This window comes from Microtus oregoni, unplaced genomic scaffold (assembly GCF_018167655.1).
Source record: "Microtus oregoni isolate MIOR12 unplaced genomic scaffold, Mior012 000067F_000, whole genome shotgun sequence".
In the NCBI taxonomy this organism is placed as follows: domain Eukaryota; kingdom Metazoa; phylum Chordata; class Mammalia; order Rodentia; family Cricetidae; genus Microtus; species Microtus oregoni.
Window position 1 is genome coordinate 3,202,396 of NW_024543953.1, and position 16,474 is coordinate 3,218,869.

Sequence of the window (16,474 nt, forward strand, 5' to 3'; positions counted from 1 at the left end):
GGATGCTTGGAGAACCTGGCAGCCAGGTACAATTTCATATGTTAAATAGGCACCGCCGGTCCTTGATTTGAAACTTAGTAGGAATATATTTGTACAGGACCCTTGTTGAAATAGCACTTGTTGACTAGTCCACTGATAATAGGTAAACTATCATGTATTGTCATACTTTTTCATCTGTCATTCTAGCTATGTACTGTTATTTTTTAGTAACCCAGGATCTTTTGTACACTGGGCAAGAAATCTACTGCTGAGCTACAATACCAGCCCAGCACTATTTTATTTGTTGAAGGCATGACCTTTTTCCCCAGGGGAGAGAGCAAGGTCTCATGTAGCCCAGGCTAGCCTTGAACACGTTGTATAAAGAGGCTGTCCATGAAGCCCTGATCCATTTAGCTCTACTTCCCAAGTGCTAGGAATAGAGGCATATGTTACCACATCCATCTCTTAGCTGCTCAAGATTTGTAAGATGTTTCACTGTCTGGGAGGGCCAGCTTTCCTTTGTTCCTCTATTTTTAATCTCTTCTCCATCTACTTTTGCTTGGACATTCAATACCTTTGTCATGGTAGAAACTGCAAACCTAGAACTGATTTTCACCAACTATATCTAGGGACTCCCTAAGGATCACTATTACCTGAATGGTATATGTAAGTGGAGAGTGCACTTTCATTTCCCATCCTCTCAGACCTGAATAATCCCACCGAAACTTTATTGATTACAGCATTGTTTGGGCAATGGCTTAGGCATATTTCTAGCTAGCTCTTTTGTCTTAAACTAACCCATTTTTATTAATCTGTGTATTGCCACCAGGCTGTGGCTTACTGGTGCCAGCATGTTACTGCTTTGGCAGCTACATGACATCTCCCCGACTCCGCCTTCTTTCCTCCTCTATCTCTGCTTGGATTTCCCACCTTGCTATATTCTACCATCCCATAAGCCAAAGCAGCTTCTTTATTAAGCAATGGTAATAAAACATGAACAGCATCCAGAAGAGCTTTTCATATCAGGTGTAGACAAGCAAATGCATATAGTAGAGTCGTGCACGAGATCTCATGGGAGCATTCATAAAAGGGTTTCCTAGAAGGGGAAATACTGAAAGATGAGCAGAGAAACACCAACCAGGTTAGGCCTAACCGAATGAGTGGTGTGCAATGTAAAGAAGCCAGCCAGACTACCAATGCAGGGGCTTGTTGCCAAGGGCCGTGTATATGTAGAAGGGTGCTAGGAATAGATGACCCTATGGTAAAAGGCAAGCCAAAGCTTGCAGAACCTGTTTCATCATTTTTTTTTTTCTGAGACAGGGTTTCTCTGTAGCTTTGGTGCCTGTCCTGGAACTAGCTCTTGTAGACCAGGCTGGTCTCGAACTCACAGAGATCCACCTGTCTCTGCCTCCCGAGTGCTGGGATTAAAGGCGTGCGCCACCACAGCCCGGCCATTTTTTCTTTTTAAAAATCATTCATTGTGTGTATATGTGTGTGGTGGTGGTGGTGGTGGTGGTGGTGGTGGTGTGTGTGTGTGTGTGTGTGTGTGTGTGTGAAAGAGAGAGAGAGCAAGAGTGCCTGGTTTTCATAGTACTGGAAGGCGCTACACATGCCACTGGAAGAGAGAAGTAATCATCAACCTTATCCAGCTATGAACCCTATGAGCTACAGTAATCACTGGACTGGACTGACAAGACTTGTTCATTGATACAATAGTGGTAGAAATGTTAGCAGATTAACCATGCTCCTTGTGATTGAATCCAAAGTCAGCTGCACAAGATAGAGGCCATATCTGGCATGGCTGTTGGACCAGACACCTGTGACGTAATAGGTCATAGGTCCCAGGGAAGAAACTAAGACTATATTCTGCTAAATGAACATAGTATTAGCAAAACAATTCCTACTGACTTATTGCTAGACCCATAGATTAATGCATCCTCCGACCCTCACCAGAAAACCTTCTTCCTCTTATAATAATGGCAGTAACATGGGGACACACAATGGCCAGTGTGCAGAAAGTAAAACACTGTCCTCTGCTCAGCCCTGAATGGGATGTCTCTACCCTCACCCCTAAGTTCAGGGATCTTTATAGAAGGATTGAAGATTTTAAGAGGTGGTAAACAACTAGATGGAAACTGTGTTTTCCAGACATAAAAGGACAGCTGCACAAGCCCCAGGCAAACTAAATCCGAGGATGGAAGCTGAGATGTGGGCATGATGTGTCCCACTCCTAGCTGAGGAGGTCTTGGCATCTGATAGCTGCTGGGTGAGGGAGAGTCTGTCTTCTTTTAGGGTGTGACCACTGGTAGGTCAACCCATGCTACAGGGCAGGACTCACAGCCAAGAGGACAACAAATATTGCTTGTGATAACTTAAAAAAAATAGTAAGAAGTTAGAGGGTAGGGAAATGGGAGAAATTGGAGAAGGGGAATTAAGATGCTTAAAATGTATTGTATTTAGTTCTCAAAGTATTAATACTCTTTAAATGTGGGGGTTCTTCTTCAGACTTTCATGAAAAATTTTCTGAAATGAAATAGCCTTGTTTCTTAAGTGTAATCTAAAAGGTACAAATAAGGACATTGTAGACCCTAAAATGGTAGAATGGTAAAATGGTTCAATAAATTCCTGTAAAAATGGAGCAAAACTCAGGCATAGAGGTATACCTGTCATCTAAGCACTGGAGAGGCTGAAGCAGGAGGATTACCAAGAGTTGAGACCATCCTGGATCAAATTGGTTCAAAGCGAATTGAACCTGCATAATCTGGTTCAGATTTTTGCAGGTCTGCCAAACCAAATCAAGCCAGTTTAAGTGGGTTTTAACTGGTTTTGGACAGTGCAAAACACATCAATCCCGCTGAGCCAGGATCAAATCGCATCAAACTGGATAAAACCAGACCAAACTGGTTCAAACTTGATCATACCAGTGTAGACTGGTTGTAACTGGATCCAACTGGATCAGACCGGATAAAACGGGTTCATACCGGATTAAACCGGTTTAGACCAGTCCAAAATAGGATGAAACTGGTTCAATCTACATAAAACCGGTTTAGACCGGTTCCAACAGATAAAGGAGATTGAAGGCATAAGTCACAAACAATGCCACACAAATTCGGGGTTATGATTATTAGGGTGGTATTTATTTAAAGGGGAAAAAACTTACAGATCACTGTCCCAGGCAACAGCCCTCTACGCAACCAGGAGAGGAGTCTAGTCGCCGGCGAGCAGGAAGTGAAGAGAGAGAGGAGAGGGAAGTGGCCGCTTTTTTAAAGGGAGAGAAACCACGCCCCAATGGGCTGGTACCTCAGCGGTGATAGGCTGGAGGATTGGGAGGACCTCCCGCAACACCTCCCCCTTTTGTTTAAATAAGAGAGTTCTAAACCTACTATGAAATTATATACAATAAGTACAAATATCCTATTCTAACTAGCTTAGGTCTTGTATAATAAATAACTTGGCCAAGTCATGAGAGAAAGTAACTACATTTATATAGTCTTCAACCCCATCAAAGATCTGAGAAGGGAAATAATATTACCTGGGTAATTAGGAAGTTTAGTAAAACAACTTCCAAATCATGCAACAAATCACAGAGACAACTGGCTACCTGGGCAATCACCCAAAATCACGTTAGCAGCATTGAAGCAACCAACTTTGGCTAAGGCCTAACATAACTGACATACCATTTTCAAAGGCAAGCAACTTTTCAAAACTATCTTACCCTGTCTTGGCAGGATATGACAGCCCTGTTTTATCCATTGATGCACACTCTGTATCTTTGTCAGTCGTTGAGGTATGGGCATTTCTTTGCCCCAAGGCCAGTTCTGCCAAAAAGAAGGCTCTAGGTGGAGTGTTTTTGGTGCTCAACATTCTCTCGGTAATAGAGTGGTGTTGCCAGGAGCAATTGTGTCTAACTACCACAAAACTCTGAGTTAGATTAAAGGCCATTTTCTACAGCTCTTTGAAGAAGTTGAAGATTATCTATCTATACTGAGTATAATCTCTATATACCTAAAGAACCTGATTAGTCTAATTATAAATGACAAACTTAAATGACTATTAGTCTATATAATTCTCAATATCTATCTAACTTAAAGACTAAGACAATAAAAGACTGTGAAACAAATGAGGACAATGGCCTCCAAATATAAACAATGTACAAATATACATTGCAGTAGGTAAATATATATCTATATCAATACACAAACATTATGTAAGTATCTTAATCAGAGGTAGAAATGTACACTGCAATATGGTAAATATATACTATATATATATATATATATATATATATATATATATATATATATCAATACATGTCAATACATAAAAAATGTTTTAAACAGAGGTAGAAACATGCATGCATACAATAGTCAATATAATTTAACTTTGTGTCAATATACAAGAATCTATACCAATATATTTGTCTAAAAACAGTAACTCACAATTACAAATCTATTATCCCATCATCCCTCTTTTTTTTTCCAAAATGATCCTTGAGCTTATGAAATTCCTCCCCCAAGCCTCAATCGTATACTAATTATAATCAACCCCTAAATGATGTCCCTAACCCAAGGGCAAACTTTACTGGGAGAGGGGACGTCATCCTCTAGAATTACTTCCAGCTGTCATGGGGGCGACGTTCTTTCTGGGGGATCCTGTGAAAGTAAAATGATGGTTAAATTTCAAGATCAATGTCTTTTAAAATTGCCAATAGTCTCTGACTATTTTGTGCAGGTCTGGCCAAAATGTTGTACAAGATGTGCACCATTTCAGCTAACCAAGTTGGAACTGTCTTGTGCAGCTGGTATCCAAAGCAGGTCTTGTAGTAGCGCTATCAGTATCATGACGTCATATCAACCAGGTGGAGTTGTTGTTATGGGGCCCCATCTTCTTCCTGGAAACTTCAAATGTCACTTCAGGAAAAACTCATTGTTCATTATGAAAAACTTAAACATTAATCATATAGACATATATATATATATATATATATTCAATGAAAGATATGATAGATATATTCAATGAAAAGTATGATAGATATGAAGAAAAGCAAAGATGTTTTCTAAACTCATATTTCTTTCTGTCCCACATCATGGCTCTTGACATGAGACAGAAACTCCAGAAACTCTGGGTTTTTCTCTTACTAACAGGCTTGGAATTGGAGAGGGACTGAGCCAGAGTCCAACTTCAAAACCAGCTTTATAAATTTAGAAATATTGTTTAATTTTACTTACACAACCCATTCAGTTTTCTTTATATTTCCTATTGGGCAGGTATTTTTCCATCTGTCAGTTTCCAAATATCCAGGGTCCCTTGAATTTTTCAAAGATGAGTGTTTTCCTGTGGAGATAAGAAAAGAACCATGCCCCCATTCTATATGTTTTTCTTACCACCTGTATGAATATCATCATTGTGGATAAGTTGTCATTTCTCCTTTCCAAGAGGTTTCTCCTCTTCATATCGAAACTTTATTAATTTTGATGGTATCCACAATTTTTCTTCTCCTGTGGAAACAAGAGCAAAACCCCTTCCCCAACGTAGCATATCTCCTGGCTTCCATTGAGAGGTCAGCACATCTTTGAAATAAATCGTTTGATTTAGTTCAGCAGACTTTTCCATTATCCAATGTCTTTCTGCTGCTGTCGTTCCTTTCTCATTAGCGTTAAGAAAATTCAAGGTTAATAAAGCATTATGTAATCTATTTCTGGGGGGTATTTTCAGTCCCTTTCTGTTTGTTCAGCATATCCTTTATTGTACGATTTGATCTTTCTATAACTGCCTGACCTGTAGGATTATTTGGTATACCTGTAATGTGTTTTATGTTATAATAATCAAAAAAGCTTTTCATTTTCTTAGATATGTATGCTGAACCATTATCTGTCTTTATTTGCGCAGGTATACCCACGATGGCCATAACTTCCAATAAATGTGTGATTACTGAATCAGCCTTTTCTGAGCTCAGGGCAGTAGCCCATTGAAAACCTGAATACGTGTCTATGGTGTGGTGTACATATTTTAATTTACCAAATTCCATAAAGTGGAACACATCCATCTGCCAGATTTCATTTCTCTTAGTACCCTTTGGGTTACTCCCTGCAGGCAATGGTGTTTGATTATAGAAAGAACAAGTAGGACATCTCTTTATAATGTCCTTAGCTTGTTGCCAAGTAATGGAAAATTCTTTCTTTAGGCCTTTACTATTGACATGATGTTTCTTATGAAATTCTGAGGCCTGCAACACACTTCCAATCAATAATTGATCAATCTCAGCGTTGCCTTGGGCTAGAGGACCAGGCAGACCTGTATGGGACCGGATGTGTGTTATGTACATCAGACAAAGCCTGTTCCTGAATATGTCTTGTACCTGGATAAACAATGAAGTCGACTCTGTGTCATCTGGTATAAATTCAGCGGTTTCAATATGCAAGATAACTCTGCATATTGTGAATCTGTAACTATATTAAGAGGTTCTTTAAAATCCCTTAGCACCATAAGAATGGCATATAATTCTGCCTTCTGGACAGAATTATAAGGGCTTTGTTCCACCTTACTCAATTCATCTGACTTGTAACCTGCTTTCCCTGATTTATTTGCATCAGTATAGAACGTACGGGCTCCAGTTATTGGAGCATCACGTACAATTCTAGGAAGAATCCAAGAAGTTCTTTTTATAAGGTTAAGTCTACCACTTTTGGGATAGTTGCTATTAATTTCTCCCAAAAAATTAGCCAAGCTCTTTGCCACGGTTCATTGTCTTCCCATAACTTTTTTTATTTCTTCAGTAGTAAAAGGCACTATAATTTCTGCTGGGTCTATACCTGCTAGTTGACGAAGTCTCAGCTTACCTTTTATAATTAATTCAGAGACTTTTTCCACATAAGTTTTTAATTTTTTACTTGGTTTATTAGGTATAAATATCCACTCTAAAATAATATCTTCCCTCTGCATTAGAATCCCTGTAGGAGAAATTCTGGAAGGCAATATGACTAAGATGCAGCTAAGATTTGGGTTAACCCTATCCACATGTGCCTCCTGTAATTTTTCCTCAATCATTGTCAGTTCCTTTTCTGCTTCAGCTGTCAGTTTTCTTGGACTATTCAAATCTTTATCAGCATCTAAGGTTTTGTTTAAATGAACTATTAGATCAGGTGTTATCCCAACAGCTGGTCGTAGACTGGAAATGTCTCCTAACAATCTTTGGAAGTCATTAAGAGTCTTTAAGCGGTCTCTCCTAATTTGTGCCTTTTGCGTTTTAATTTTCTCTAACCCTATTCTGTAACCTAGGTAATTAATAGAATTTCCTCTTTGAATCTTTTCAGGGGCAATTTGTAATCCCCACCTAGGCAAGACTTTCTTTACTTCTTCAAACATCCTTTCTAAAGTATCTTTATTTGAATCAGATAACAAGATGTCATCCATGTAATGATAAATTATGGACTTGGGGAATTGTTTACGAATTATTTCCAATGGCTTACTTAAAAATATTGGCACAGTGTAGGACTATTGAGCATACCCTGTGGGAGGACAGTCCATTGATATCTCCTATTAGGCTGAGAATTATTATAAGTAGGCACTGTGAAGGCAAATTTTTCTCTATCCTTTTCTTGTAACGGTATAGTGAAAAAACAATCTTTCAAATCAATAACTATAAGAGGCCATCCTTTTGGTAACAGAGAAGGCAAAGGAATTCCAGATTGTAGTGGGCCCATAGGTTGAATTACTTTGTTGACAGCTCTTAGATCTGTCACCATTCTCCATTTACCAGATTTCTTTTTTACAACAAACAGAGGAGAATTCCAAGGGCTGGTTGATTCTTCAATATGGTGAGCATCTAGTTGCTCTTGCACCAGCTGTTCCAATGCCTGTAGTTTATCTTCAGCTAGAGGCCACTGTTTGATCCATATTGGCTTCTCAGTTAGCCATTTTAAAGGTAGGGCTGTTGGTACCTCTAAAGGTTTGGTATTTGCTGTATGTTCTTGTACAGCCTGAATGGCTGGTGACCTTTTTCCATAATACCTCATCATATCCTTCCCAGAATTATGAGTTCCTGGAACTACAGGAATGTTAATCTGTGTATTCCATTGCTGTAGCACGTCACGGCCCCTTAAATTTATGGCAATATTGGCTATATATGGCCTTAGTCTTCCTATTTGCCCTTCGGGCCCTATGCATTCAACCCATCTTGTGCTTTGTTTTACACGAGATAGGGTTCCAATTCCCAGGAACTGAACATCTACCTCTTGAAGAGGCCAATTTGGATGCCAAGATTCTGGGGTAATGATACTTACATCCGCACCTGTGTCTAATAAGCCTTCAATAAAAGTGCCATTTATACAGACTCTTAGCTTTGGTCTTTGATCATTAATAGAAGTCTGCCAAAATATACATTTACTCTGTCCTACTGGGTTTTTTGACTCATCCTCCACACGTATTTCATCATTTAGACCAGTATTACGTTTTACAGCAGAAATTGGAGCTTTTAATTTTCTTGTTGAGGCACGTTCTCCACTGTGACTGGGAATGACTGGGCCACTGTTGGCTTGGGGGCTTGCGAGAGGCCCCTCAAGGAGTTTCCCGATGGTATCGGGTTTCCTTGTTTGTCTGTTGTTGACCTGCATTCATTGGACCAATGTCGGCCTTTACCGCATCTCCTACATATACCTGAAGGCCTAGGTTTCCTATTTTTGTCATTCCCAGAGGAGATAATATTCCTAGAAATTCTGTGCCTGCAATCCCTTTTCAGATGTCCTAATGTACCACAATTAAAACACCTGGCAGTTTGATGTCTCCTCATTGCTGTGGAAATCGCTTCTCCTACCCAAGGTTCATCGTTATAACTAAACGTCTCAACATTCATCGTATGCTGAATCCATTCATCCATAGGTGCTGATCTAGACTTTAAAGCCCCAATTATCTTTTTGCATTCTATGTTTGCATTCTCAAAAGCTAGAGATTCAAGAAGTATTCGTCTAGCTTCTGGGTCTGTTACCCCTATGTCCAGAGCCTTAATTAATCTTTGCAAAAAGTCAATAAAGGGTTCTCTCGGTCCCTGCCTAATTCTAGTATATGATTCAACCCTTTTTGCTGGATCTTGTATCCTATTCCAAGCATTTAAAGCTGCTTGGTGACATAGACACAGTACTTCATCATCATAAAGAGCTTGGACCTGTGGATCAGCATATTCTCCTGCACCAAGAATTTGATCTTGGGAAACCTCGACACCTTTTGCTCTTCCTTGCTGTTCCATATGTTTGGATTCTTCTCTGAAATAAATTCCAAACATCAAGGAAGGTCCATTATCTAAAACTGCAGACACTAACTGAAGGAAATCATGGGGGGTAGCTCTAACATTAGAAGCCCAAGTCCTTATCATTTCCTTTACATATGCAGAGTGCAAGCCAAAATTAACAATAGCTTGCTTAATTTCTTTTAGATCATTCATTGCTATTGGCGTCCATCTAGCTTCTCTGACTCCCTTTGAGCCTTTAGAAGTTGACGCTTTGTCAGAATTAAGTATAGGGTATGCCGCTAAAACCTTGGGTAAGCCAGTTCTAATAGCTGGTGTTGGCATTGTATTCTGTCCTTGTGCCTTATTACTCTGTTCACCAACTCCAATCATTTCTTCAATCATTTCAAGTCTTTTTATTATTATCTTTATTATTGTCTCTTTTGAATCCTGAATCTCCTGACCTGCATGAGTTTCTAGTAAAGACTGTATGGTTCTTAGGAGTGCCATGATCTTCCTAAATTATAGAATATTCAAAAGAATACTGAAGCCTAGTAACCAGTAAATTAAGTTATCCCCATAGTCATATAAACCTTGCATGATATAACCCATTGTATTGGCAACCAGAACAGTAAAATTTGCATTGGAAACGAAAACTGCCATATTCCTATTATCCAGCAGGTGGCGCTGTTGCCAAGTCGCGACGAAAACAGAGTCCTGTTTCAGAGTCCGCCTAGTATTTGTTAAAAACTGGAAAATGTAAGTTGCTCAACAAAGTAAATGTAATTAAATCAATTCCAGAGACGGAATCAGAAACCCAGAATCCAGGGGTAGAGAAGAGCAACCTGGAAGCCGCTTATGCCTCCACGTGACAGAGTCACCCTGAGAGGTTGCAGCTTTCAGCAACCGCGTGCTCTGGTTCGTGCCACTTAAGAGCTGTGCTTGCAAGGGAGATTTAAAAACGACTCAGAAAAGAGCAAACCACGCGGCAGAGACTGCGCGGGCCTGTGGAGTTTAAATCCACGTGGGGAGGCCAAGGCCGCCAGCGGCGGCTGAGGAAGGGAGGGCTCCCGCCAAGCCGAACTCGTGGCCGGCAGCCGAGCGGGGGAAAGGAGAGGATCTAAAACCAAACGTTGGGTGCCAACTGAAGGCGTAAGTCATAAACAATGCCACACCAGTTTGGAATTATGATTAATAGGGTGGTATTTATTTAAAGGGGAAAAACCTTACAGATCACCGTCAGCCCTCTGTGCAACCAGGGAGGGAGTCTAGTTGCCGGCGGAGCAGGAAGTGAAGAGAGAGAGGAGAGGGAAGTGGCCGCTTTTTTAAAGGGAGAGAGACCACGCCCCAATGGGCTGGTATCTCAGCGGCGATAGGCTGGAGGAGTGGGAGGACCTCCCGTAACAAGGTTTCATCACTAAAACTCACATAGGGAAAGAAAATAATAGACACCTGTGAGTTGCCCAGGTGTTTTAACATTTTTCAAATGTTACATTGTGCTATTTTTAATGTGGAAAAACATGCATATGCTCTTTTTGTTAGTCCCACAGCTTGACTAGTAGATACTAGAAGTGATGGAATGCCCAAATATCAATAGAGGGTAAAACAAAGGAAAAACCTGTGTACCTGCTGAGGCCTGGGCCAGGCCTGGCTTTCCTAATATCCTGGCACAGTCTTGACATTGTTCTCTTACATAAAATGTTATTGAGAGAAACTAGCTGAAGGCTACATGGAGTCCCCCTTCCCATTCTCTGTAAATCTGTGATTCCATGGTTCTAACTTTGAATAAGAACCATTGCTCAAATAACTTGACTACATACAGATTCTTAAGCATTCTGCTAGAGGCTACCTTTCCTTCTAGAACCAGGGTAGGAGGGAAGTTAGCTCTTAAAGACCTACAGACACGGGTGTCTGGAAGTGGACCTGCCAAACATAACCCAGTTCTAAGGAAGAACCCTGGTTGGGAAAACCCATACCCCAGGAGGAAGCTACAAAGAGCATACTGACAAACAGCACATCACCAATTCCTGGCAAAAATTAGGCTAGGACCGAATCCTTTTTGAGTTTTCCATGGGCAAAGAAATTGAATCAGTGCTTAGGCAGTCAAAAAAGTAGATATCATCCTCACCTGGGTATGTGGCAAATTACAGAGTGGGCGGCATCCTCACCTACTCAGCAAATGGCACTGCTTGCTTGATGCTTGGAATAGAAAGTGCTCTAGGCCTGGTTATGTTCTCTCAATGAGACATCACTTCTCAGATGGAGAGGCAAAACCAGACCCACCAAGGTTATATTTGGGAATGTCAATTCACTAATGAAATGCTAATGACCTCAAAACTCTAAAATGTATTGTCTAAAGTAGAAAATAAAATGCTAGCTGAAAATCTCAAGTTGGGTAACCCATTAACTTCAGGTTAAAATGTTTTTCAGACAGGAACTTGAGTTAAGTTAGTAATAAGTTACCACTTGTGGGGGACTTTGTACTTTTTAGTGATATACTGGTGTATGGATTTGGATGTTGTTAACTTAGATTTCCTGCTTAATACTTGTTTTATTTTCTGTAGTTATTTGCCTTCATGTTATGCAGCAGTGAGCTTACATTGTAAGATTCTTGCTTCTTTCTCTTATCTAGATCTTTAAGGAAAAAAGAAAAACATCGAGAAAAAGTCCCAGTATGTTCTGCTTTGAAAACTATAAGCATCTGTTGTTCTAGAATGGTTACTTCACTTGAGCCAAATGGTTTATGGAATGCTTTTTAAAGCATGTTTCCCTATAATTAAAAGATAATTTGTTGGAACGGTGAAAATAGTGGTTTAAGCTTCTACTGTTTTCCACCCCAGGCTCAGATACAGCATCACACGTGATGCTTATATAACTTCCTGAAGAGAAATTTTAGCAATTATGTGATTAAAATGTTTTTTCCAAAGTATTTGAGGTGCATGCGTGGCTCCTAGTTTCAGAGTGAACTAGGAGCTCTTTGCTGCCTTCCACGGGGAGAGTGAGACCTGACACTGAGACAAGGTGACCTACAAATGTGTTAGCCTCTTTGATAGCTATTGTGCGACACATGTATTAGCTGCAGATTGCATACTCCTGTGACCCAGTGCACACTGTGAAGTGTCATTGTAGAAGCAATGTCTTGAGAAAGGCCATCTGATAGAGAGCTGATGGAGGCCTTGTCTTGTTTTTGTACTAATGACAAAAAATACCATTGCCTGTATGTTGATTTCTCTTTAGCCCAAGGTGTTAAGGGAAATACAGAGATGGTGGCAATTTTGACCATATACCTTTAATCTTCTGAAAATTTTGCAATAATATTCATGTAAGATACATCAAGGAATGCCCAAGGCAACAAGGAAGTGTTGCTGTCAAAGATTAAGAAATAGTAATGTGCCTAGAAAGTGCTGCTGGCCTATTAAAAACATTCCTACAGTTGATTTCTCTAGGAGAAACTTTATCTAAGCCATTGGTTCAGAAATAGCATTTGTATTGAAAGTGGTTTCATGTTCACTTGTGCTTCATGAGAGAGATTCAGAAAAGTAAAGTTGAAGCTCCTAAAGTCATGCAGGAGTCAGGGACTTATTTCAAGAAGTCAAAAACTGTTTTCTTACAAAGTGTGTAGCTACACATCCTTAATTCTCAAATTACGTGCCATCTACAACTCTGCCCAGAGCCTAGCATTCAGGGATAGTGAGGATTTACCCACCCCAGATACTGACTATGATGGTATCAGGTGTTCAACGTGATGATATGTAACCGATAGACTGCTTAGTTGTGTGCCAGATTTTCTGCTTATGACTAGAAAGGTCCACTACACATGTTACTGCTGTTCTTGCCAAAGTCTGAGATAGATATCCATGAACAGACCTCATTTCTTCTTCCCACTGGCATCGAAAACTTAAGCATTAATTCCGTATCAGGCTGGGGCCTTGATCAGATTCTTAGGTGGTCCATGCCATGACTAATATGTGAGATGCATGCTACCCAGTATGTAATATGACACTTAGGTCTGACACTGTTAGAGTGCATGAGTGTGCTGCATACTTGGAAAAAATCAAGAAGACAATGGGTTCCAGCATGTTGGTGATCAGATTTTACCCTAAAATAAAACTATTGCTGCAAAGACTCTTCCAGAAATTCCATGTAATGTGGGGAAAGGGGCACTGGCATTCAGAGTAGTTAACAGAAGAAAATGGATAGGGAGATAGATGCCTATTGAACAAGCATCTAGTCACAACATCTCCAGGATTTGCAGGGGCTTTAGGTATTCACTGTGCTCCTCAGTCAAAAACAGACCAAGCTCTGTTTTAGTAACTATGTATAGAGGATCTAGAAGTGGCCAGATGGCAGACAGCCATGTGGGCCATTAGAAAGACTTCAGCTTTTGCCATGAGCCAAATGGGAAGGCATGGGATGATTTTGGCAGGGTAATGCCTTGACCTAACTTAATGCTATAGCATTGTTGCTCTGATCTTAGAGCTAAAAGTTGAAAATGGAAGTAATTCCGAGTTACCGTGCTAAGCAGAGGGGTAGGCAGCTGGTGCTGAGACCGGCAGCACAGTAACCCAGGAGGGTGAGTTCTCATGGACTAACCTGAAGACACTGGGAAGAACTGGACTGTGAGGTGGAGGCAAAGGACTTGGTTTGTGGTATTAGCCTTCGAGTCACTCTCACTCCCAGCTCGTGCCTCTGAGGTACCTGGGGTGTTACGGAGTTGACACTTAGATAGCCACTTCCAGAGCAAGGACTAGAATGGTCACTGGGGGACAGATGGTATTTGAAGCTAGGAAATTTATCAATAGTGCCTTGAGAGGTCAGAATTTTGTCATTTCAGAGGCCAGAATATTGATTCAGAATTCATAGAGAGCAGTTAATTAAAAGTTTCTTAATTTTCTGTCTCTTTTTAAATAGATAAACATGTCATGACAGTCTCTTGAGGCAGGTACACTATTTAATAATCATTCTTGGATTTCTTATTTTTTGTAGTGACTTTCAAGTGCTCAGTTGATAATAATTTTTAAAATTCATGGGTACTTTTTAGTCTGGAAATCTGGTGTGTGTGTGTGTGTGTGTGTGTGTGTGTGTGTGTGTGTGTGTGTGTGTGTGTGGTTAAAAACAAGTGACATTTGTTGCCATAGAAAATTGAGGTTTTAAAAGTAATTATTCCCTGAAGATAAAAGTTAATATAAAGCTGATTTGAATTTTCTACAGTTGTTTCTTTTTTGTAAGTCTCAAGTTGAGTTGAAATTTCATGGTTAGCAAATCTTTGAAATCTATTTTGGGAAAATGAAAGTATGAACTATTAATAGACTGTTGTTTCACACTGAACTCTAACTTCCTTTGTTTCTGGCCTTTTCTAGCCATTGTTTGCATTTTTAAATGAAGAGAAGTTTAATGTGGATGGGTGGTCTGTTTATAATCCACTTGCAGAATACAGAAGGCAGGTAAGTCGATAAATACTGTTGTCTGGAGTGTGTTGAATTGCAAACATGCATAGGGACATGATATTGTTAGTCATCGTCTTAGAATAAATAAAAGCGTTACCTAATATGTGTTCATGGCTGTGGTATCCACATTTTGTAAAATATTGTTCATTATTTTCCTTTTGTATCTAGCAAGCTCATTCTGAAAGCCGCATTGAAAGCTGAATGGCTGGGTTCTGCTTCCTTTCCTAGATGAGGAACATCCATTTTGTGGTGTTTATGAAATGAGTTAAATACTTAGGGTCTAGAAAAGTCAAACTTCTATACATTCCTCTGTGTGTATGTATAAGCTTAAATATTACTGATCTTTTTATTTAAATTATATATGTTCTGAATTACAGAATCAAATGAGTTAGAACTTTATTCTTACAATTAATATATAATATCCACATAGTTTTAATATATTCATGTAAATGTCACCTGCATGTATGTTCATGTGTTATAATAAGAACATGAACTTTGGGCTAGGGAAATGACTCCATTAGTAAAGATTTTGCAGCATGACAATCTGAGCTTGGATCCCAGAACCCTTGGAGAAAGCTAAATGTGGCAGCCTACACCTGTAATCCCAGCTCTGGAAGGAGATCCAGGAAGATCCTAGGGGCTCTCTGGCCTGAGCCAGTCTAGCCAATCATTGAGCTCCAAGTTCAGCAAGGTTCCTGTTTCAAAAGATAAGCTAGAGAAGAATATATGAAGGGAGCTGACATCAGCATTTGGCTTTTGTATGTGTGCATACAAATATAAACAGTGGTATGTACAGGTGCATCATGTGCATGCATGTGTCATACACACCCTGCACAGACTAAGGGAAAATGTCTTCTAGAACTTTCATAAAGAATGTCACAAACAAGCATATTATGTAACAAAACCACAATTTGACCTCTAATATAACCAATTCTGTGGTACAACTACAAGTTTTGCAATGGAATTTTTCATATTTCTTCTATGAGGTTCTTAAAATAATTTGGAAATGTTATGAAATGAGCTTTCAAGAATCAAATTAAGGCCAGTTGCGTTGTATGAAAAGCAAGTGAACACAAAGTGCTATTCGAGAACCCTAAGCTTGTGAAGAACTTCCCAGCCACCACTTGACCACCATGACCCTGCTTGACTTCCATTTTCAGTTTTGGTCAGTGGCTCGCACTTCCATCAGCAGATGTTATACCCTGGGGTCGGAGAAGGGAGGTCTCGCTCTAGAATATAGTTAGCAGGGAGCCTGTGACTCAGCTTTAGTCTACTGAGTTTTCGAAGGGTGTGTAGCTCTCCTTTTCATGGCCTCTCTTCTAGACTGACTACTGAGATGAGAGAAAGACCATTAGAATATTGTTCATGCTTTAGAAACAAGTCTCTCTGATGTTATTAGGAAACTCTCTTACCTTATTTGTCTTTAGTTGACAATAGTAACACTTTCCTTTAGTTTGAGCTTCTAGCTTGAAACCAAAAAAATTCTGTTTTTTAAGAATTGCATGCATAGATGAATTTCTGTAGGTATTTTGTTATATAGACTGCCATTATATTCAATCTTTTTTTTCTTATAACTTTCTGATGGGACTTAAAACTCTCTAATTGGACTCAGCATCAGACTCAACATCTGTTTGGTCGTGGTACATAGGGCCAGACCTAAAGAACAGGTACAATGTCTGTCCCCAAAGCAAACACCCACCTAGCTCATGTTCATGTGTGTACTTGTGCATTTGTGAGTATGGAGAAAGAATATTCCACCACCTCTGGTTATTGTTCATAGTTGATGCAGGGGTGACGTCTGTGTCTCCCTATCATACTAGCAGTCTGC

The 16,474-nt window shown here is 39.8% G+C and overlaps 1 protein-coding gene across 3 annotated transcripts in view; it reads left to right on the plus strand.

Moving 5' to 3' along the window:
* Positions 1–16,474, plus strand: part of Mtm1 (myotubularin 1) — a 131,788-nt gene that overhangs the window by 68,861 nt on the left and 46,453 nt on the right. For 2 of the 3 annotated variants that reach the window (XM_041640982.1, XM_041640984.1), the window contains exon 7: positions 14,560–14,643. In XM_041640982.1, the coding sequence (XP_041496916.1) occupies positions 14,560–14,643 (84 nt within the window). Of the gene's footprint in view, positions 1–14,559; positions 14,644–16,258; positions 16,314–16,474 lie in introns of those variants that run through there. The other variant, XM_041640985.1, reaches the window with a different exon arrangement.